At 41.8% G+C, this 24,049-nt stretch overlaps 1 protein-coding gene across 3 annotated transcripts in view; it reads left to right on the plus strand.

Annotated features, from left to right (window-relative positions):
- The first annotated feature begins 480 nt into the window (after positions 1 to 480).
- LOC107200574 (ubiquitin-conjugating enzyme E2 E1) overlaps positions 481 to 24,049 on the plus strand; it is a 45,759-nt gene continuing 22,190 nt past the window's right edge. The window contains exons 1-5 of one of the 3 annotated variants that reach the window (XM_015619261.3): positions 481 to 660; positions 802 to 838; positions 1,353 to 1,417; positions 2,792 to 2,880; positions 4,989 to 5,039. In XM_015619261.3, the coding sequence (XP_015474747.1) occupies positions 481 to 660; positions 802 to 838; positions 1,353 to 1,417; positions 2,792 to 2,880; positions 4,989 to 5,039 (422 nt within the window). Of the gene's footprint in view, positions 661 to 801; positions 839 to 1,352; positions 1,418 to 2,701; positions 2,881 to 4,988; positions 5,040 to 24,049 lie in introns of all 3 variants that reach the window. The other 2 variants (XM_015619262.3, XM_015619263.3) reach the window with 2 other exon arrangements.

Here is a 24,049-nt window from a genome sequence, read left to right on the forward strand (position 1 = left end):
TCGGCCACTGAAGACACCAAGTAACTCGATAGGCGATCCCTCGATAGGCTGTGGAAACTGGCGGCACCGAGCCAAATGTGCCCCGGGTGAGGTCGGTGGGAATGCTGGTCCCCATTGTCCCTCCACGAGTGGGTCCGGCACCTGCAGGAAGAGCCGCGGCTGCCCACCGGGGCTGCTCCCCGCGCCTGGGCCGGGGGCGGTGGGTCGTTCCAGCCAAATCACTTTTCACCGCTGGGAGAGAGATGGACAGCAGAGGCTTCGGAGAAATTAGTAAATCGCCTCGCGGTTACAACACGCTAGCGAATACAGCACGCCTTTTCCCGCAGACGGGCTCCCCATCAGGGGACTAGGGGAAAAAAAAATCCCTAATACTTTTACCTTTGGAAAATCGAAAGGTCTGTGTGTGTATCTGTGTGCATCTGTGTATTAGTGCTGTCGCTGCCAAGCCCAGAATTTTGTTTTCTCTCCCAGCATGCGTTGATGACATCACGAAGTGCCCCTTCTTTGTGTGTCAGTGATGTCACCAAATGCAGTGTGGGGGACAATGGAATCCTGAACTCCGGGCGAGGGCGAGTGGGAAGCGGCTGCTCCTGCTGCTGGTTCAGGGCTGAGCCGGGGGAGGGAAGGGAGGACACAGCTGCTGCTTTAGGGCTGAAACAGGTGAGAGACGGGAAAGCTGCCGGGGATTCCTTTTACCTGGATTGCTGGGGGAGAGTGGGCTTTGGGCTAGGCTCTTTTTTAATTTTTTTTTTTTTTTCTTCTTCTTTCTTTTTTCCCCTTACTGCTTTCAAACTGAGACAGGTGAGAAGTTGCTGCTGCTGCCGGAGGGACAAAGCAGGTGAGGCAGGGGAGAAGCTTTGGGGTTGAAACAGTTGTGAGAATAAGAGGAAAGCAAGCAGCCCCCGCGCCGAGCTTAATGCCCCTCTCTGAGCCTTAAAAAAAGCAGCCCCGGGAGCTGCCCCTCTCCCAGCCACCTGCTTCCACCGCGTCCCCGCGGGGTTCTCGCACGGAAGCTGCAGCACAGCCGGGGAGGGCGCCTGTCCCTCTCCCTTCCGACACCCCTGCAGGTTACTTTTCAGAGGGTCTCCCTCCATTAAAAACTCACGTCCCCCTCCCGTGTGCCCCTTTCTTCCCTCCCCGGGGGCAGGGAAAGGGAGGGGGCCGTGGCGGCCGGGATCCCCCTCCATCCCCGGAGCTGGGGCTCCGCCGCCCGCCCCCGCCGCCCTCCGCTCCGCGCCGGGTGGCGCCCCGGCCCCGCCGCCCCCCAGCCCCGCTCGGCGGTGGGGGAGGCAGCCAGGGAAGCCATTGCCTGTTTAATAGTTGCTGTTGCAGCACTTCCGCTTCTCTCCCAGCGAGAGAGACACGAGTGGCCAGGCCCAGCCGCACCGAGGAGGAGCAGCCAGACACAAAGGGAGAGGTAGGGGGACGGGGCACCCCCCGCCGCCCTCCCCGGGGGCAGGGGCGAGGGGCAGGGCCGGCCGCGGCCCGGCGATGGGGCGGCAGCCGGCGGGGCAGGGGGGTCGCGCCCGGGGCTGTCAGGTACCGCTGTCCCCCGGCCCTGCGGGCCCGCGGCCGGGGCAGCTCGGCCGGGCCCCCTCCGGCTCTCGGCCGGCGGGGGCAGAGGAGCTCCCCGGGGGCCCGTGGCCCTGGGAGGGAGGCGGCCGTGTGTCGACCCCTCCCCCCCCCCCGCCTCGGGCCCGCGGCTGCCCTCCGAGCCCTTCCCCCGAACTCTCCCGGGGTGCCTTGCCAGCCCCCCCATCCCTCCCGACGGCTTCTCGCCCCTCTCGGGTGCGGACCTGCCCTCGGTAGCCCGCCGTGCTCGCCCTCCTCCCCCCGTGCCCCCAGGGTGCCCGCACGGACCCGGGCTGCCTCCCCCTGGCCCCCGCTGTCCCCCTCCCTGACACCGGCCTCCCTGGGCCCTCCACTCTTGCCCCTCGTAGGCCCTGGCCCTCCTTCACCCCGCTTCCCCCCCGGCACAGACCCTCTGCACCCTCCCCCCTCCGCTGGCATATGCCCCTCGGTGCAGCGGGCCTCGGTGGGTGCCACCAGTGCACCCCACTCCCTGCTTAACCCTTCCCCTTGGTTTGCTCCCTTCCTGCCCGCCTCCCCTCACGGCTTCCAACACCCGATCCCACAGACAGGGGTTATCCAGCAGGCAGGGGTTTCCCCACCACAGGTCGCATATCTGCCAGGGTCTTCCCTGTGTTGCCAGTGATGCCCCACTTCCATTTTAGATCTGGCGACGGTCACCCTCCCGGCCCCATCCCTTCCTGCCTCCCCCACGTGCCTCCCGGGAACCCAAGGGACCGGAGCTGATCCATTTTTATCTCCTACACCCCTAGGCTCGATAGTGGTGGGTGGTGATGGCTCCTCTTGTGTGTGCAGTTTGGGGGAGATTAGAAAGAATTGCTTTGAGCTTCCCTGATCCTTGCAGTTGTCCTCGTTCCAGTCTCCTCTCATTCCGCACTTGCTTTGAGAGGAAGCTTTTAAAGTCCCTTTTCCCCTGCTCCTCGGTGTTATTAGTGCAGGGGAAGCTACTGCTCTTCCTGCTATGGCTGTAGGGCCTAGAGAGGAGAGGGAGACACGAGGATCCTTTAAAAGGAGCATGACCCAAACACAGAGCGAGATTGTCAGCAGCCTTTCTCTGTGTGTGTTTGTGTTCACTGTTTGTTCCCCACGCCCCATGGTGTCTCCTCTCCAGGTTGGGGTGTGTGGTGGGGGGGTCGCTATGTCGGATGACGATTCGAGGGCCAGCACCAGCTCCTCCTCATCTTCATCCTCCAACCAACAGACAGAGAAAGAGACAAGCACGCCTAAGAAGAAGGAAAGCAAAGTCAGCATGAGTAAAAACTCTAAACTGCTATCTACCAGTGCCAAGAGGTGAGGCTGCAGACAGTTTTCTCACTGATTTGTTGCATCTTCCCTTCTTCCTCATTTTATTTTGCTCTGTTCCCCTGCTGCTCCCATTCCTCATCTCTAGCCCTTGTGCTCAACCTTTCCACATGAAACTGCTATTGTCTCACTTTTTTTCAGTGTTTCACTGCAGTGTCTATCGGACTTCGCTGCTCTCTGGTCCCTCTTCCTGCTTATTCCAAATATTTTCCTATTTTCCTGGCTTTTCTTCTTCTGGGCTGTTACTCTGACCCTCAATTATTTTTGCTGTCTTTTCCTTTTTCCTTACTAGCATTTGTTATGGGAATGGTGTAGGATTGACATTTAGACCTTTTTTTTTCTTTTTCTCCTACTGCAAGCTATATGGTCCAGAGTAAGGCATTGCATTTCAACAGCTGTTTCCCTCTCTTGTGGGCTGGAGTCTAGAGTGTCTTCTTTTCTTTCCAGGACTGAGTTGGAGATTAATTAATGTTTGTGAAGTTTTGAATTTGCTTGCTTTGGGCGAGTGCACTACAGTGCAAGGGGTATAATATAGTCCAAGATTTTACCAACAAATACATTACTATTGCTTTTGTCTGTTCATCACTTATATTGAATTTTCTATGTATGATTGGATGCTGCCTGGAATAAATAATCCGCAGCAGGCCCACTTGTGGACATTCTGCTCTAAAATAGCCTTTGCTCACAGCACAGAGTGGGCTTGGGCTTTTTTTGAGAATAAAGTAATTTTTATTCCTGAATAATGTGTAGGGAGGGACACCTGTGTAGAATAGTAATTCTGGAAGAGCTGTGTCAGTCAGTTTTCTTCACTTGGACAGACTCTTGGAGCTACCCATTTAAAAAGAAAAAAAAAAAAAGTTACCCTTATTTATTCTGTGTGTCACCTGAATTCAGCACCATCCTGCTCTGGGGAGCTAAGCTGACAAATGGAGGTTTTCAAGCAAACTTGCAGTCCTTCAGTAAGAATAATAAACCATCTCACTGAACAGCTTTGCCAAGCAGCAGAGAGGTTGTTTCAGTAGGTGTCTAGAGTGACTGGGGTTTTATGCAAATGCCCTGTCGTAGCAACTAAGTTCTCTGTGTGGCTTTGTAGAATTTAGGGAGTTTGGTTATTCCAGATCTCCACTCAGCAGGTTTCCATGGCAAACTGACATAGATAGTGTCAAGCAGTGTTTATGTGCTGTGCCCTTCACTTTTAAGGAGAAGATTTTAAACTGCCTCCTATGGAAAGGCTGTGGTTCTTGTGTGTGACAAGTGGCAGGAGATGCTGGCTGAGTTTAAGGGAGAAGGGAGGCAGGCTGAGTGCTGGGTGGGGAAATCTGGAAGGGAAGCCTGAGTGACAGTAATGGGACTCCAGGGAAGAGGATGATAGCTGGTTGGGCGTTTTGTGGCAAAAGCAGCGTAAGCCCAGAATAGTCTGGGCCGGGAGGACAGGGTGTTGGCTGAGCACAGTAGAGAGAGGGAGCATCTGGAGTCCTAGGGAGGGGCCATGGGGGTGTTGTGTGGCTCTCGAGGGTGAAGAGAAGGGAGAACTGAAGGTGGTAGGAATGTGCAGGAGCCTCGGAAATAGATATTCACCTTCCTTAAAGTGTCCTTGAGAATGGCGCAGTTATTGACTCCCTCAGGGCTGTGGGGTTTTTTTTCTCAGGATGGTGATGAGAAGCTGGGGGAGAGAGGAGGGAGCCAATTTGGCAGTGACTGTTTCTCTCAATCCTGTACGACAAAATTCCTTTTTAGACTGCAGTTTCCTCCTGGTGCATCACATTTGCAGAGGTTTCCCCTCATTTACAGGCTGGTTGGCAGAGCAAAGCGGACAGTCTTTTCCACTGTGTGGTTGGCATCTTTGTGGGAGTGCAGAGCAGTGCACCAGTCTGGGTTCAGTGTACCATGCCTGTCTGCTTTTCTGCCTGTCTCTTTAACAGGGCAGGGCACCTGTCCTGCTTAGGGGTTTGGACTGGTGGGAGGCTGCAGCTGAGAGTGCCTCTCTCTTATGTACTGTGGCAAGCTCACAGTGACAGTGTGTCTGCAAGGAGAATGTGTTAACTGCTATCCCACACAGTGACTTACCTTTGTTCCTTCTTGCTTTATTGCCACAGGATTCAGAAGGAATTGGCTGACATCACCTTAGATCCACCTCCCAACTGCAGGTTGGTGTCGATTCTTTACCTGAGGAGGGTGGGGGAAGGTGAGGGGCAGAAGTGTGCCAGTGTATTGTAACTGCCCTTAGGGGCTCTGGATGGAGCAGAGGAATGACTGTTTAGGTGGCCAACAGTAGTTTTGTGAATGCTTGCATGACTTTAAATAGTTTTCAGGTGGGGGTACCTCCAGAGATTGTATGTGTTTTGACCAGTTTTCTGTTTGTTTTGGGGGTTGTTTTGTTTTTTTAACAATTGCCTTTCAATATGTTACACTGTTTTGTGTGTGTACGTTTCAGAAACTGATCTAGAAAGAAGAGCGTAAAAATTTTCTCCTTGTTTGTTTTTGGTTTATAAATCTAATGCCTGACTGCACTAATCTTATATAAATAAGAGTCCTGCCAAGGAAGCAGAGAATGCTCTGAGGTTTTTAGTTCAGAGTTCTGTTGTGAACAGCAGCTGACAGTGGAAGAGAAGTGCAAATTTGTCACTCAGTGGGTGCCCCACTGGAACATACATCTCAGCTGATGAAACAGAAAGCAGGGATATTCTGTTGCCCTTTATAAAAGAAGCTTGTTTTTAAGTATGTTTGAGAAACTTGTTTTGTTTTATTAAAACATCTGGCAGGTGCATAGTGTCCCTGGACCTCTTTGCATTTGGAGAGGGGCAGTAGTAGTGTAACATCTTTGGTTATACTTGCCCATCTAAGAGGAAAGAGGCTTTCAGTATGGTCTGTTTGCTGTAGTTGCTAAGTCATAACTCTGTTCCCATCTTCTTGCTGTAGTTGAGGTTTGGTGTCTTTTGATGCTGGTAATAGCCAAAATCAGAGAAAATTATGTTTATAAGTAACTGTTTAAATTGGTCTTTTTGGTATTGAATTTCCATCCACAAATGTACACAAACTTTTTTATTGAAGCTTTTTGCCACTGTTAGTCTGTGGGGATGCATTAGCATGAGAGTTAGCCTGACAGGTCCAGAGCCACCCTTTTGGTACCAGTCCCTAGGATCATAATTAATTAAAGAGGAGATTGAATGTGATGGGTGACATCTAATCTGATAGTAAGAAGATTTTTGTGCTGTTGGGATGATAACCAATATGTTTTGAAATCTTTAGCTGTGACTATTGTAGGGACAGTAATGACTTACCTGAATATTACAAAATTTCCAGTTCTTGGGCTGGAGATGTCTGTCCCATGTGCATCCCAACTGTGTCAGGATGAAGTCCACATGTTCCCTCCTCCTCCCACTTTAAAATTATTTTCATGGGAAAGAAACAAAGAAGCACATCTCAGCTGCTGTTACTTGCTCTCTAGGTAATTGACTCTGGATGGTAAGGGTGCTGGGGCTTCAGACTGAACTTTGCAAGTCTGCCCAAAAGCTGTGATAGTATATGAGTATGTTAGATTGTGTGTTTCTCTTGAAGGTTTGTGTAAATGATATTAGAACCCTTATTTGTCTTTGTTTCATTTGGATTCATTCACAGGTAAAGATGAACTAGCAGACTACTTGTCAAAATACAGTATAGTTTTGGTTTTTCTTTTCTAATTACGTAGACCATTGAGGATAATATGCTTCAAGGCCCGCTTACTAAGTTTGTGTTCTTTCCGCCTTTACAAATATTTCTAATGGTAAAAATCAGTTTGTAGTACAGGTAGTGATGATTACTCTTCATCCATAGTGGAGTTACAAGTATTCTGCATTCATTTAGACTTTCAGACAAGTGTCAGTGAGGGCTGGCGACTCCTGCAAGTAATGCATGAAACTGGTGTAGTTGTTACTGCCTTTTAATATATTCATAGGTGTGAGAACGTGAGTGGAGGGGTTTGTTGTTTGTGTGTGTGTGTGTGACCAAAAGAGTTTTGGTATTGCTCATCTTGGGGTGAAGTCATCCTACTTCTGTAAATACGGTGCTGAGAGCCAAGAGCAGCTCTGCTTATGGCTAACAAGGCTCCAGTTGTGCAGGCAAGCACTGGGAGTTTGCCCCTGTAGCGGCTGCTTTGTAAAAAGGCAGGCACATGCTGATTGCCACAACAGTGGGATGAGTTTCAGCCATTGCAGTTCTGAGGAAAGTTCACCTCTTGTGAAAAAATAAATAGTCAATTTATGACTGTGAGGAGATTAAGCAAATGAGAGACTGTGGTTGCTACATGATGTTTAAGATTGCCAAAATTTGTTCTTGGGAAGATTGCTAACAGTGTCACTTCTTTCCTTTATACTTTTTCTTTTCGTATGAGCATTACTAGCATGCTGTGAAGGAGGTATTAAATACACAGTTCGAGAACTTAGTTTCAATTTCCTGCCTTTATCACTTTGCTTATTCTAACCTTGCCTCTGACCTCCTGCCCCTCATATCTCTGCTGTCTTTGTGCCTCTACAGACTTTTTTCAGGTGTCACTGGAGGAGAGACCTATCATCTCCGTTTAGGATCTTACTCTCTCCTGCAAGTTTAATCTTAGAACTTACATATTCAGGGCATTATGTGTGGTGCCACATACTACCTATTGTGCTGTCAATTTTAGGATTGCCAAAGCCTCATGTAACATTTGAAAATGTTTGTCTGAAACCGTATCCTTTATTGTGTTGGAAACATCATAATCTTTTTTCTTTTTCTGGACATCTGTTCTTACACCCCCCACCACCACGTTTGTATTTTCCCCTGTTCTGTGCGTGGTGTTTGATATAAAGTCGTGGTTGGCTGTGCTTTAATTTTTGGCCTCACTGCAAAATACTGTTCTTCTTTCAAACTTATTGCAGTAATGGGAGTTCAAGATATTTAACACATCCCAGAGCAGCTCTGCATATTGAAAGACAAAGGTTCAGGTTGTGAATGATTTTTAGTAACAACTGTTTTACCACATCTTACATGAGGTATTTTTCTTATAAAATATGACATACAAGATGCAATTACAAATAATGACAACCATTTGACATTTCAAACAAAATAGCTTAAAAAGAAATGTTTCATTTTTATTTTTGTAGCTTTCAGTGACTGTGTTTTCATGTATGTAACCCACAGATCATCTGTTTAAAAAACAAAAACCAAAGAACCCAAACCCCAAGCACACTCAACACCCTGTGATTGAACAGCTGTGTGGTTTTTACACATATGTGGGTAATATGAGGGGAAGTTTATTCCAGAACTTCCTCTCTCCTCAGTACTTTCCTTGCTTCTGTTTTTTCCATAGCTTGCCTATGTCCCCTGAAATTTTACCTGGGCTTGTGTCTCATGGGCTGCTTCATTTCTCATAGACCCTTTGCGCTTGTGTCTTCTTCCTCAGGCTGGGATTTTGATTTCCACAGGCTAGTGCAGTTAGTTGTGCAGAGGTGCAGAATACGTGCACAGAAACAGTCTCTGTTTAGCTTGCATTTAAAAAGTAGATTTTTGGACTTGAAAACATTTTCTAAAAATACTTATTTAATACATATGGCAAATTCTTGGGTTCCTGCTGGGAGCGATACTGTCCTTATAAGTGTCCTAGTGTAATGTATGTTTGGCAGCTATTTCTGAATGCACTTTAGTCCTCCTCATTGTTTTCAGTAGGCCAGTGCTCTGGAGGTCTTGAATTTCTGCAAGATGATTTGACTCCCAATATTAATACTGAGTTATGAAAGTTGAACTTGGCATTCAAGCTCAAAAGGTGGTTAGTGGTTAATATGAATTGGAGAATGACTGTTTAGACCTAAAGTGTTTTAAATATTTTAAGAGTATATCTGCTGATCTCTTCTACTTTGTTTTATATCAGAGTTTAATTCCTGTTTTAGAACTCAAACTAGGAACTTCTTAGTTTTGGTCTTTTGTATATGCTGGTGACAGAGGGGGTGTCATGCCTTTGCTCTGGGTCTGCAGATGTTAAAATAGGGTTCCATCTTGCTGTGTAGGCAGTCTAGATTTTTGTTTGCTGGTAACACTTATGAGTGTTGTGCAAAAGCTTTCCTACTGTCTCTGTGATGAGGTGTCCAAAGCTTTAAGAGAAGTTAATTAAAGCTTTAAGTACTCTTTATTCGCTTTGTGTCATTTATTCAACCTCTGTATCTAAGCATCTCCTGGCGATATTGATGTGAAGTTATGGAACAAATGGTTTTCCCCGTTTTTAGGGGTGGGGAGTTACAGCACACAAAAATCAAGTGACTTGTCCAAGGTCATGTAGGAAGTCTCTGGCAAAGTGGAGAAATGAATGTAAATCTCTTTTGTTTCAAGCTAACTTGCAGCTGAGCTGTTCTGCTGGAACTGTGTGCATCAGTTGCATTATGAACAGGGCTTTGAATTGGTGCTTTATTGGGTGTCTGGTATTGACTGTATGTAAGCATGGTAATTTAATGTTATTTTTCCCATCTGTGTAGGGGGACCAAAATGGATATTAACTAGAATTAATGTTTTTTAATCTATCTTAGCCAAACTGAAACAAGTTTGTCTCCACATGGCTCATTTAAGTCCATATAGGCAAGACCAGCTGTTATTTAAATAAAAATAATTTTCAAACCTATGCTGAAGGAGGCATTTGCCTGCAGGGCTTACTGTTGCTTTTGAGTAAAATGCTATCACAAATTCATTATTTAAATAATAATAAAATACAGTTGTGTTTCTTGGCACTTTCAGCTCAGTTTTTGTAAATTCACAGAATAAGGACCAGATCTCCTTGAGAGTCTCATGAAAGTTAACTGTCAGCACTTAATAAATATGTGTCTCAATAAAGATGGTGGGGAGAAATGCTCTCTGTTATAACGTATGGAATATTAATAGTTTTTAAAACTTTGCAATGTGGAATTAAGATTTCTTGGCTTCAGAGAAGTTGCATAAAATGTGTAGCTCAAAGGCAATTTTGAACTCAACAGCTTCATATTGTAATTAATATATTTCATCTACATACCATGCAAGTCTGGAATTTGTCTTGCTTACATTTGTTTTCTATGGTGCTTGTAATTTTTTTACAAATGTATTTTTTCAATACTTTCAACTCCAATAATGCTTTAAGTGCTTTTGCTTTTAAATCTAGTATATTATCTAAGGATGGATTGTCACTGTTAAACTCTAACATCAGTGTTGTTTTTGTTATTTTCATGTGCAAAATGGCCCTTCCTGAACACAATCATATTCTATAGCATATGAAGCTTTCTGGTCTTAAATTTTCTAGGTAAAAAGCTTAATTTCATTATGACTTTTTTCCTTAATATGCACAGTCAAATTATTAGGTCAGGAATGACACAAATGCTAGCTTTTGCTTTCTTGTAGAAATTAAAAATTATCACCTTTAAGGAAGGTGAAATTATCAGCTTGCAAAAGTGGTTTTAGAACTCCTTTTTTCTTTTTTTGCCTCATGTTGTGTTGAAAATGTGAGTGTTTTCTGTGAGACATTTCCAGATGTAGGATAGGAAGGACCTTCGTAATTAGTGCTGTGTATAGTTGAAAAATATCTTTTGTCATATAAACTACCAGTGGTTCGGCATTCCCTCCTTGCTTTGTTTGGCACATGATCCCTGGAGAAATAACTCTTCCTTTTGAAATGGTGTATTAACTAATTTAAAGATCCTCTGCAGCTGTGTATGGTCTAGCTTGCAAACCATAAAAATAATACATTTCTACACTGGCTATATTTAAGTATGTGGAGGTAGCAGCTCCTGCAGGCGAAGTCCCCTGCCCAGTGTACTCAGACAAAGGCTGCACAGGGGCAGTTTCTTTTCTGGGGATTGATTAGTTAATATTACAGGAATTAACTTTTCCGAAGCCACTTCTGTTTTTATTTTAACTGTCAGAAATGTTTTGGTGGCCAGGCTGTTCGGATGCTGTGGCAGGAGCTGGCTGATGCTGTGGTAGATTTTGCTTGGCACGTCCTGGCTCGGTAATTCCCAAATGAACTGCATTCTGTGCTTTTGCATGCCAAACATGGAAACGATGAATCTTGAGAGCGGCTGTGAAATTGTATCATGGCTAAGAACAAAGAGGATTGAAATCCCTTCTGTGCACAGTCCCTTGTATACCACTTAATTTTATTATTTGGCTTTCAGTTTTGCTGCCCTTGGAGGGCACTGTGCAACTGTGTTTGATGCTGCATATATGTTTTATCTGACAAATTCTTATATTTCCTCGTGGTTACACAGTCTTGTTTGGTTTTTCAGTTGTATTTCAGCACTGCTTGTCTGGATTTTTATATTGGATATGTGTATAGCAGCAGTTTATATGTCTGGTTTTGTTTTAAGAAGCATACACTCCGTGTATATGATGCTTCATAGACATAAATGGGAAACAATGTATGTGAGTTGTTTATACTTTAGGGCTTGAATCTATCTTGCCTTTTTATATGAAGACAAAATTACCCATAGATAATTAGCTTGTCTAGAGGATTGAGGAGGATGGGTTCATGTTTGAAGATTGCATCAAGAGCAGGTTGCCAGAGCCTTGTGGTTTCTGAAGAACGGGTTGGTTTTGAGAGCCAGTGTCATTGTGTCTGGCAGATGTTCGCTTTGGTCCTGCTAGTGGAGGAGCTTGTGCTGGGGATGGAAACAGAGCTCACCTGCACCGGTACATCAGTGGATTAAGGTGATCAGTGCATAGTGAAACTTCTGCAGCCTCTGCCTGCACCCTTCTGTAATTGTACATGACAGACCAGCCTTCCATGCAGCACCTTTTCAGAAGCATTTAATATACTAAAAAAAGGATACCATTTTATGTGAATGGGTTAAGGGGTTGCTGCACACCTGTGCAGACACACACACCACACTCAAAGTTAAGGGCTATGCTTTCTCCACAAAACAAAGTGCTTCAAACTAAGTTAAATTAATGATGCAATTTAGTCATTATAAGTAAAATCTTGCCAATCTGTACATTTATTTGAATTAAATAAATTTATACTTATTTTTCCCTCTGAGGTTTAACAGTGGAGGTCTAAATACTCACTTCATTATATTATAAAACTGAGGAGAGAACATGTATTGTCAAGTACTATAAATAAACTACAGCTGTCAAAATAAGCACTGTGCACTTAGGAATTCTGAGGGGTTTTCTTGTTACTCTTGCCAATTTGCAAATTTCAGCTATGTGCAATTAAAATACCAAGGCATTTGGGGAAAGTGGAATGGTTGCAACCATGCATTTAATACATATTTTCTGTGTGTAAGGGGCTAATTGACATTACAAGGAGAGCTGTTGCAGAGCTGTATGCTTAACTTCAATATCCAATTTGCAGTGTTCTTTATTAACCTGGACTCTGGAGGGGGAGGAATCTTGGGGAGAAAAGGAGAATGGAGCATGCAGACCATAGCTCAGGGCAGATGTGGTGTTTGAATCTCCCCACTCCCTCCAGTCCCTTCCATAATTTCACAACTGAAAATATGGGTCAGGTAAGATGAAATTGAGCTGTTTTGAGAACTGGGTCCAGGCCAAGTTTTGGCAGTTCATTTGTTTAAGAGAAAATACAAAGTAATTGGATTAAAGAGGTTGTACAATTAATGATACAGAGTCCTGTTAGATTTCTGTGCTTTTGTGTTTCTGTAAATCATTGTAGAATTTAGGTCTCAATTCCTCCAGGACCTTCAGCTTTTAGAGTTAAAAGTGAGTGTGGACCTAATCAGATAAGCATGTCAGTAGATGTGTTCTGCACTTTGTATCAGTGTAAATGACTGTTTAACAAGATTGTTCATCTCTCCCTCTGGAGCTACTGGACTTGCTGAAAACACAGAGAATCTTGATCTGGTAGAGAATTGTAAAGGCAAAATGGGGAGGAGCTTCCTGGAGCAAGTGGACTGCTAATATTTAATGCTTTTTCTGCTGTGGGTATCTGAGCAATACATTTTGACCAGTGCGCTAATCCCAATGTCTCGCTGGAAGAAATCAGGAGAGGAGTCTTGGTGTGTTTTCTTTTGATGCCTAGGATCATACAGGAGTGAAAAGACCCCCAAACATTAAAAATTAATTCTGAAATCAAAACTGTCCTTTCCACAATAGGTGAATTTCTGGAAAAAAACCAACCAAACAAAACCTACTTCTGATACAGTCTAAGAACTTTGTCAGATTTTTTGGAGACAGTGGTTGTTCTACAAGGAAAACTGCCAGGGTAGCTGTCTCAAAGATTTTAGATGCAGTTTGAATATCTTCACTGACATTTTTAAGGACCTAATTTAGGTTATGACTGTTATGATAGGTTTGCAGTTTTCAAATGGACAACTTCTAGAAAGTTTCAGTGTGTTATTTTATATTCTGAACAAGTATAGCTGCTCTGAGAAGTGGCCTATAAGTGGTGGAGAAAGTGCAATTTATTAAAGCAGTGTTTAGCTGCTGCAGATGGTTTTGAAAGATTGCTAAAATGTACACAGCTGTAATAATGCTATTTTAAAGTTATGAGATCAATACTGTAGTATACCACAAAAGGTCATTTTATCAGAAGTTTCTGATCAATCAGATTGTTGTAGTACTGTATTTGCACAATATTTTCTATATGTTTTAGTAACCTTTTTAAAGGAGGTAAATTAGGTGATGCATACAAGCCTTTATAGTTAGTGTCCTCTTTGTCTTCCTTATAAGTTATTTATCAACAAGAATTGTCTAGCTTGCATTTTGATGGGGTAATTCTTAATTTGAGATTCTCATGAAATTTTGTAGTGCTTTGAGTTCTGAGGTAAAAGTATTTATTCCTCCTTACACTTGGGTGACTGTGGGAGAGAGAAAAGACTGAAGGCTTTAAATAGCTATGCTAAGTCTCAAAATATCATGAATCTCACTGAGTTCTCCATTGCATTAAAGTTGTGGTGATGCTTCCCTTCCTACTTTAAATTGAATTTCTACAGCACCTTTGTAGACTAGGAAATCGGGTAGAAAGATGTACAGTAGCAACAAGAATGACCTAGGAGATCTTAGTTTTGGATGTAACTAGTGCCAGGCCTTCAGCTGCCCTGCTGCTTGTCTTTCAGCTGCATCCCCGAGTTGAAATCTCCAGTGAAATCTTAATGTTTTCTTTAGAATAGCATCTTTGCAATTTCTCCATCCCCTCATTCCTCTTGTAAGGTTAATCAGATTGCAGGTATTGGTACAACTGAGAGATGAATGAGTTGCAGATGAGGAACAGAAAAGGACATAAAACCACTCAAGGCAGCAAGATTATACGAGGCATTAATGGAGACTATAAGGGACAGCAGAGAGAGGTGGCCCATCAGGATGACTGAGGTGATTTTGCACTGGTTGCTGGAACAGTTGCAGCAAAGTTGGAAGTAGAGACAAGACTGATGCTTTTTCTGCTCCAGCAATTTAGCTCCACTTCCTGCCCCTTGCACTGTAAGGAACAGAAGACACAGGTCATCCTCATCTTGACGGATGGGGAGGACCATCCATGGGCCACCTTCTTCCTGGTCATAAGCAGATTTTTAAAACAGTAAAGGATACAAGCTGCAGCAATAGTTTTTCTGTGGTGGTTGTTTTACAACCCCACTTGGGAGATAAAATATTCATTTAGTAATAAAGTGAATGCACTTATATAATCTTATCGTGGGAACAGCATACTATACCTTGAAGAATATGTGTAACAGGTGCCCCACTGTATTTTTGCAGACCTCCTGGAGCTGCTGCTTGAATCACATGTGACTCCTGAGCCATGTCCTCCTAGAAGCACATCAGTGAAGTGTGAGGAGTGGGAAGAAAATCTGGGGAGGTGATAGCAAGCAAAGAAGCAGAGAGAGTAAAAATGCAGAGAAATGGAGGAAGAGGGCAGAAAATGGAGGGAGAAACAAGTGACTCAGTCAATGCCAATCAAATAGACTAGTATTAAAGATAGAAAGTTGCAATTTGATTTTGTTAAAGGCCCTGTGAATCTGAATCTGCCAAAGGAGCACACCTTGCTGTTGTAGCAACTGGAAGAGAAGTATGGCAAAAGCTGTTATTCAGTATTCCCTAAGACTGGAAACACATATTCTCTGAAACTGTTAAAAGGTCATTTTAGAACAGATAGGGTCCTTCTACCCAGTAGGCAGTGAGGTTCTGTAAACTCTTCTGATGGAGGTTGTGGAGGCAAATAGTATCAGCATGTTCTGAGGTGGGTTGAAGAAATTAACGAGCAACAAGTCCATAAACAGATACAAAAAGGAGAGTCAGGCATGTCCTCTTTAGCACCCCTAATCCAGTGGCTGTGGATTCTGAGGGTGTACAAAGGGGATGGACTATGGAGAGTGTCCACTGTCACCTATTCTGAGGAGTAGGCTCTTACTGCCAGGAGTAGAGTGCTGAGTTTAATGACCCCAAATGGTCTTTTTACGTTCAGTGTGGAATACCCACAAAATGACCTCCTTCCCCCACCCCATTGTCCCTCATTCCACTCCACTAACTTCAGGCTCTTTTCTATTTCCTTGTTCCAATTGACATGGCTTTTAGCCACAGAAAATGTTCAACTTCTGCCCTTCTTGCCTCTCTTCTTTTTATGCTTTGCCATTTAAAGCAAAGTCTTGTTTCCTGTCACTCAGCCACTTCTCCTTGTTTTTGTGAAGGATTAACCTTTATGCATTTGTTTTGCTGAATTTAGACTGTAAGCTTTTCAGAGTAAAGCACTTCTTTAATTTTTGTTGGTGTTGGCAAAGTGGTATGTAAATTTCAATTTACATTTGAATGTTCTTTATTAAAAAAGTAGGTTTAGTCTTTGGCCTTGTAGGTGTCGCCCTATCCTGCCATCCCCAAAAAAGTTCTGCTTATGTTGCAAAATTGCCTTTTTTTCCCCTTATCTGATAGAAGTAAATAAGTGAGTTGTTTTATTCAACAGCTGTTGTATTATCTTGAATATGCGATTTGGTTATTTTCCGGTTTTATGCACACCAAGGTTATCGCAGCTGTTACTTTGTGATACTACTACATTGTAATAGGATAGTGTATTTTGAGATATATTAGTGTTGGGGCTTTTTTCTTCCTGGATAGTGGCAGCGAAATAATAAAGCTGTCCAACAGCTAATCTCTTTCTTTGGTGTCTTTGTGCTCCTACTTCACCTTCCACCTCAATATCTAGGAAGACCATAACTATTTGTTAGGGAAATATGAGTTAAAATGCATAGCTATTACATATGTTGAGACATTCCAGTTTCAAGTACTTAGTATTCAGTGTGTGTGCTCTTAATGACTGTAAATATTATGTTACATATGAGGTTTTGTAATGTATCAGGTATGTGTTGTACATTGTTTTTCCCACAAAAAATGCTAATTTTCTAACCCCATGGACTGTGCAGCCTCTATTTTCTGCATTGCATTTCAAGGCTTTCGCCTTGTATTTCATAGAAGAGTCTTATTTATGAGGAGCTGTAAAGTCCAGACAAATAATTTAGCATTGGGATTGTTCAGGTGCACATTTCACTGCATGCTGAGTAGTACAGAGCTAGCCATTTAGGACATATTTATTAACTAGTACTGGATTTTGCCAGGAAAGACTAAAAAATAGGGATTGGATAGCAGAGGTTTGCGTGGTGACACCTGTGGGGATACAAGGTGGCAGGGTCGAGCCATAAGTGGTAACAGCAGAGTGAAGGGCTGTGGGTAAGTGGGGATGTGCCATGACCTCTTTCATGGCTGGCTGAACAGCTGGGTGAGTTTTGTTAGTGATTCACAGCTGGACTTAGAGAGGTAAGGGTGGAGTGCTGATTTAGCTTTGGATCTGGAAAGGAGAGCTAGATTTTGCCAACCAAAGTCTGTTCTGTTTGCAGCAGTCTTCACTGATTCAGAACAAATGAAGAAAAAAAGGAAGCTAGAGTTGATGCCTGAACTGTGACATACTAAGAGTGAAAATATAGGGTGAAATTAGATGTAACTCTTAAAATCAGGGAACAAGGCAGAAAAAATGATTATTGCCAGATCGCTTTCCACTCGTAAATCTTAGTTTCTTGCAGAGACTCCAAACAATCTCTATACTTTTTTTCCAGGTTTTACTTTCCTTTATCATAATCCAATGTGTTCCAAGTCACCAGTGTGGTGTAAGTTCTGGAAGAAAGATCTAGAGTGGCTGTTCTGGCCCATGGAGCTGGGCCTCTTTCTGCAAGCCATCTCAGCCTTGTAAAGAACAGAACTAGGAGGCTAGTGTCTCCTGCCTCCTAGTGCTTCTGAGCTGAGCATGTTCTTATCTTTCCTGATGGCTGCACTGATCCTTCAGCAGTTAGCCATTACATCTGTCAAAGTCTGCAGCCCATGCCTACAGGGACCTGAAGAGGCAAGGTTGTGCTGTTGACAGAAAAAATGTGCATTAGGAATTAAAAAATAAGCAGACATAACCATTCTTGTTTTATTAATTTACTTGCAAATAAGTAGAAGTGATCAGCTAAACTACTGAATGTGTATATAGATTTTTTTATTTCTTTTTAAATTGCTAAAGTATCTGGTCATGAATCAGAGTAGCTTGATGAAAAGGAAAGAGGAAAGTGTTTTTAAAGTACTTAAATGGGAAAATGGGATAATCCTGAGTTGCAAAGTAATACAGAAATTGAAATTTGTCATCTTTCTTTATGTAGTACTCTTTGGTCATTGAAAAAGTATTTTATTAGCTTGAAAGGTTTCTAGTCAAGAGGATACATCTAAACTTCACTTGGGAGTTATGAGGACATTTGACTGTGTGGAAGATGAGCCTGTGTGAGCATTACATAGCAGACAACTGTATGCCAGCAAATGAAAGCTTCTTTGGTCAGTATTTTTACTAATCCTCCTCTCATGTACACATTGAATGTCACACCTGGAAAGTCATTTAGTTGCTGTTGTAGCAAATTATTTCTTTTCAGAGGGAGATCTCATTTTTTAAGGTATTAAAATAATGGAACTGTAATGTTTGCTTAGATTTGCTTTCCTGAAAGATAATGTGTCATATCCTAATGACACACTAGGTCCAGTGTTAAATTTCAGTCCTTGCTAGAGATAGTGAATGAACTGTGTCCAGAAATAAGTGGGTTTGCATGTCCCTGCTTATATTACTAGAGTTCAAGGTCGCTAAAACAGTTCTGTAGAGCTTAATGTACAATATGTATTATTTACCCCATTTTTTTCTTTAAAGTGACAGACTGTTTACTGAACTGTGTGATCACTGTTTTATATATAGGCAATGATTTTCTCAGCTGGTTATGCACAGAGGGTAAGCATTTTTTTGTCCTTATTTATATATTTATTAATTATGCTGAGACAACCGGTTGGAAGAAAGCATTCTTGCCTTTGGCATCTGAAGGGAAGATGTCTATTTTTGTTTAGTGTGCTAAACAAGGTTATTTTCTAGTAAGGGTTATATAATATGATTATAAAGTTATCCTCTCTTCCAGAGAGTCCTATATGTGATCTCTGGTCAGTACGAAGAAACTCACACTTTTGACCTTTCTGTCTCTTTGGACCCATTACTTGTTGGACATAATGGTCCTTCTAAAATTGCTTAATTGTTCCAAAGAGATCATTTGTGCTTACTGCATTATTGCCATTTAATGTTGCCTCTCTACACACTGCCAAAAGTCCGTGGTATATTGCATTTTTATTGTTATGTAAAGCAGCTGTAAAACAAACTGTAGCTGTGTAAGTGTATTTGAAATTTTTGCTATTGGCTACTTTATTTTTTCCCTATATGTCTCTAACTTTTCCATTTATGGTTTCGCCATCACAGGGAGTTAATGAAAAATAATCATACAGACTGTTAAAAAAAAAAAAAAAAGCAATGCTATGCACAGATTCACATTGCTTCCTTACTCATATTTATTTTTCTATTTCTTAGTATAAGAAAAGATAGGAAGGACATGCTATGCTGGGCTGGTTTTTGGTGGGAGGGTTGGGAATTTTGACTTTGCTTTGCATTGTTTTGGCTGTTAAAGTCTTCTGATTTGGGACACTTAAGGAGTTGTAGATCTAGTGGCTGTACAGCAGACTAAGGAAGGAGATAAATGCATGTGCAGTAAGACGTGGATCTGGATGAGGGGAGGTCTCTTTAACTCCTGTTCTTTAATAGTTGCATCCCTGTGGGCCGTCAGGCCCATGTGCATCCTTTGCACACTCACAAGATTATGGAAGGTGATTTCTCTTATGTATTCAGATTTCTCTTTACAAGTAGTACTGAAGAAAACAAGGGCTTAAATTATCCTATATGTTTGATTCTTTCTGTATGTCTTTAAGTATGTAGTAGAACACTATGTCTCGTGTGAGTAAAATTATGACAAGGGTCTGACTTTCCACAAAAGCTGTTTCCAGTATGAGTACTCCTTGAGATGAGTCTCTTGATCATTCTTTGCCCTAGTGGGAAAAGTGTGTGAAACCAGCATAACAGCCACAGGGCAACCTCTTTCACCATTTCTCATCCATTCTGGCCACAGCTGCTAAGGTGTCTCTAATAGGTAGACTTTTTCTTAGTTTAAGCTGTTTTTCTGCTTTAATTGGAGCTTGCACAGCTTAGATCTTGCTTTCCAGTCTTTTCAGAAATATACCTGAACTCAGTCAACACTGAACCAGAGCTGCCTTCCCTCTGTAACCTGGGCTGGGGAGGCATACCTACTTGGTGGGGGTCTGTTCTACATGGATTAAAGGAACAGAAACTATAAAGATGAAAAGATGCTCAGGAGGGGAACATGTACTTGGATTTTGCCAGCAGTTAAAAGTAAATCCCTTACAGTAAGGAACACTCTGCATGTGTTTTGCAGTAGTTGAATTGTTTAAGAAGACAGAACCACTACCAGACTTCAACTTTGAAATGATGAAGTAGATTTTAGCTTGATTTTTATTTTGTCTACCATTTCATTTTGCAAATTATGAGGTAATTCATAGTAATTTTTGTATTTTAAAACTGTTAGATACAAACTGTTAGATACAGGAGCTCTAGGGGAACAGTGGTGAATCAGATCTGCTTTTTATCAGCAGTGTTGCAGTTTTGAGAAAGTAAAGAGTTGGTTTCTTTTTCTTTATTTTTTCCCTCCTAAATGTTCAGAAGTAGCTGTGTGGAAAAGAATTATTGTAAGATCAAGTTTCCTTTTCTTTACAATTTAATTTGACTTGTAGAAGTTGACGGAGTATGTGTTTTCATAAACTGTAAACATTGCATCACCCAGGAGAAGCACACATAGGAAAGTCTCCTAGGGGTGTGCAAAGCAGACTCCAAGGATAACTCTGACTTGCCAGTTAATACCAGTGGTATAAAGGGTAAAGTCGAACTTCTTTTCATGGCTGAGAGGGAATCAGTGCTGCCATAATGTATATTCTTGTAGTTATTTTGTAGCAAAAATGCTAATACAATTCTAGATCCTCTGCAATATATGAGTGTGTGTGTGTTCACATGTCACTCAATGGAGTGAGTACAGCTATGGGGGTGTACAGGCTTTGTGTACTCCAAATTTATGTATGAAATAATATCAGTGTGATCAGAACTAGATATAACAGGACCATTCTCACACAAGTTTGTTAAAAGATGTATGATGATTTTAGAAAATTCAATCTGAATCAAAATTCAGTCAGGACACCTCATTTTGTATATCACCCACCTGGGTTTCCTTGTTGTATCTGATCCTGTCATCAAGTAGGAACTAATTGTGCTCTTGGCTAATCATAGCAGACTAGTAGCTTTTTTCCAGTCTTTGCAGTGTTTTGACTTGGAACAATGAACTTCCTAACTGTATGAAAACACTTTATTTATTTATTAATTATCTGATTCATTGTTGAAAACACACCTTAAAAAAAAAAAATCTGATCTGAATGATTTCTCTGCTCCAGAAATTTGTTTTCAAGTCCTCAAAGCTGAGCAATATGGGTGAGGCCTTTTCATGTCTATCAAATGTATACTAATGAATCTGGTGTAAAGATCAAGCATACCATCATCCTGCAGAATGAAGCATTGAAGAGTGTATTTTTCCTCAACTGCAGTGTTGTTTCCATTAAAATAAATGAGGAAGGTTGGAATTTGGTATAGTAAGACTCAGTGCAGGCTGGTAGTGGATCTAAGGGTAGGCAACCTTCGTATTTAGGGATCAGTCCTATAGCTGAAGTAACATAAAAGCTGTAATTTCTCTGAATTGTCCTTTCCCGCTCTGGAATAACTAAATCAAGCAAAGTTTCCACTGAAACTGTAACACCAATGTCATCAGTCTGCAATATGGTGAGTTCCCTCTGAAATCTTCTTCCACTTGCTTTTACAAATTTAATGCCTCTACATGGATATCCCTATTTAATGAAGTGTTTTGATTGAAGTCATGCTTTTGTTGGATGCAGCTTACACCCAGATTAGTTACACGCAAATATAGATGTACAGCCTTCCTGCAAGTGCCCAGAAATGTCCTTGCAAAACAGTGGCATCAATCCCTTTTTAAGCTGTTCATCCATGACCCTGATGATGGCACCTGAGAACTTGCTTATGCTCACAAAGGAAGCTGCAACTGTTCTAATTCCTTCTACAATGAGATTTAAAATAGCATGCTGAGTATGTGTGATACCAGAGGTTCCATCTTCAGCCATACACAGTGTATTTCATATGGTTAGTTTGTGGTTCATTGGGGTGGTTTGGTTTGTTTTTTTTTCCAAATATAGACATACCAGTATTGAATAAGGGACCATTTTTAATGCTTTTGTTATTTGTTTTCTCATTTTCTGTCATAAACCTTATGCCTAAAGCTCATAGGTTTGAATTTCTTTACTTCCTTGCTCATCTTTCTCTGATCCTCCTAGTTTGTAGGTAAGTTTACTCTGGAAGAACAGATATTTACTCTGTCTGGAAGAACACAATCAGGATGAAATATTTCAGTCATTTAACTGCTAACTTCATGCTGCACTGAATTCTAGTGTAAGAGAAAATAAATTAGAAACATCTGTTTTCTTTTTCTCATAACAGAAGAACCAAGAGAGATGTTCTATTGAAATCAAAGATGGCAAATAGAAGAGCAATAAAAGGAAGGTATTATATGTGTTTTTCACACATATAATTAGTCTCTGGAACTTACTGTCATAGGAAATTATTGAGGCCAAGAATATAACAGAATTTGAAATGGAATTGGACAGGCATGTGGCTGCCATCAGTGTTCAAAGCTGATGTTATTAATTATGGTTATTTGGGAGCAATATTAAACTCATTCTCCTAGGTTTAAGCAAGATACTTTGAGACGTTGTACCAGAAGAGCATGGTGGAGGGTTTTCTGCGGGCTGGGGGGGAGTTATTTGTTTCTTCCAGTTAAGCTTGGCTATAGACTAAAATCTGCTTTCATTCTGAGCATTACATTGAAATCTTTTCCAATCCCAGCTTGCACAAAGAGTGGTTTTTTCCCTCCTTCCACATACACATGTGCACACCTGTCTTGTATCTCTCTGGATGGACCAGAAATCCTCCCATACTGATTTTGTCCCTTTTCATGCTCCTTTTCCACATCCCTTTCCATATCAGGTCATCCCAGAAATGACTTTTATGCATCACGTCTGATCAGGTTGCAAGGGAAATGCTTACGGAAATGACCTACAAAGTGAGCAATAGAATCCAAAGACTTATAAATGATTAATACCTACACAGAGCAGAAGCCACAGTGTTGATTAAACTTGAGTGTGCTGTAATGAGTGAAATCACTATATTTCTGTAGAGGAAGTGATGATGGTAGCAAGCTCTTTACCATCGCTTGCCTTTTTAATAAGTGGCACTTCAGATTACAGAATTAATTCCATAGAGTGGAAAAATATCAGGAGTGAAGAGAGAAATAAGTTAAAAGGCTAGACTATTACAGTTGACATTTATGCCTGCAAATCTCAGCAGGACTTTAAACTACACAGTTTCTACATGTTGGGGCTAGGGAGGAGAAATATCTTGATACACTAGAGATTTTAAAAAAAAAACAAAACAAAAATGCAAACAACAAACCCCTCCAAAAAAAACCCAAACCCAAAACCACATAACAGAAAAACCCAACACAAACCCACATCTGTAGATTCAGAGAGAAAAGAAAAAGGTAGTTGAACAAAACCTAACAGCACTAAAAATTAGAAATACCTAGGTTTTGGTCAAGGCATTCCTGGCCTTTAAATTCTCATATTGGGAGTATAGGAAAGGTAACTTGAATAAATCATGTGGCTTCAAACAAAAGAACTTTAAAATGTCTCCTGTAGAGGTGTTCAGCTCTCTGCAAAGCTCTTTGTATTCCTTATAAAGTTCTCTTCTGTAATTACCTATAAATTATTGTCAGTTTAATCACAGAAGCAAATCTTGTTTCTTGTTTTTAAAATGATCATCAGTAGCATTGATTAATAACAAACTTTTAGAATTACCTCTTCCATAAAAAATACAGTATTTTGTCTTTTCATGGGATGCAGATGCAGCAAGATGCTTTCAAAAGTGTTCTCTGCTGACAGTAGGAATTAGGAATGCCATAATTACTGACTGGACTAAGTGTGATGAAGCAACCCCCCAGTCCAAGTGCTCTGTAGTGATCTGGCCTTTGCACTTGCTGCTGGCTTTGTTGGGGGGGGGGTTGCTGGATTCCCAAGAGATTCCTGTGCTCTGCCTTGCATATGAATTAGTTCTGTTGAACTTAATGAAATTTTTGTCATTGATTTCAGCTAACCCAGACTTACACAGGAAGTCTCAAAAAAGTACAAAAGTACTTGCTTTTAGAAAGAGATTTGACAAATGTATGCTTACAGGATAGATCTTTAATAATGAGTGGTTTGCCACAAACTTTGAAGTAGGGAAAGAAAATTACTCTTTACTGTCCTTGTGCTCACTAGGGCCATTATCACCTATGGTGATAAGTTTTCCCATTTTGAAAAAAGGATATTGTGAATGAGAAAAAGGCTTAATTCAAATACATGCAAAGTAATGGCTCATCTATCAGCTTCTGTGGAATGCTGTCCACTCTGTCTTTAAAAGAGTGTATTGGAGAAGTAATTAGATTTTGGAGAGGAGAGATGGAATTTATTAAAAAAGGAACTGGAAGACTTCTCATGTGAAGACAGAGGGATTGTTTCCTTTAAAAACCAAAAACAACAAACACCAAAAAACCAAACCAACAAACTTAGCATTTACAGGATCACAGAATATGCCAAGTGGGAAGGGACCCACAAGGATCATCAAGTCCAACTCCTGGCCCTGTGA

This window comes from Parus major, chromosome 2, assembly GCF_001522545.3.
Source record: "Parus major isolate Abel chromosome 2, Parus_major1.1, whole genome shotgun sequence".
Taxonomy (NCBI): Eukaryota; Metazoa; Chordata; class Aves; order Passeriformes; family Paridae; genus Parus; species Parus major.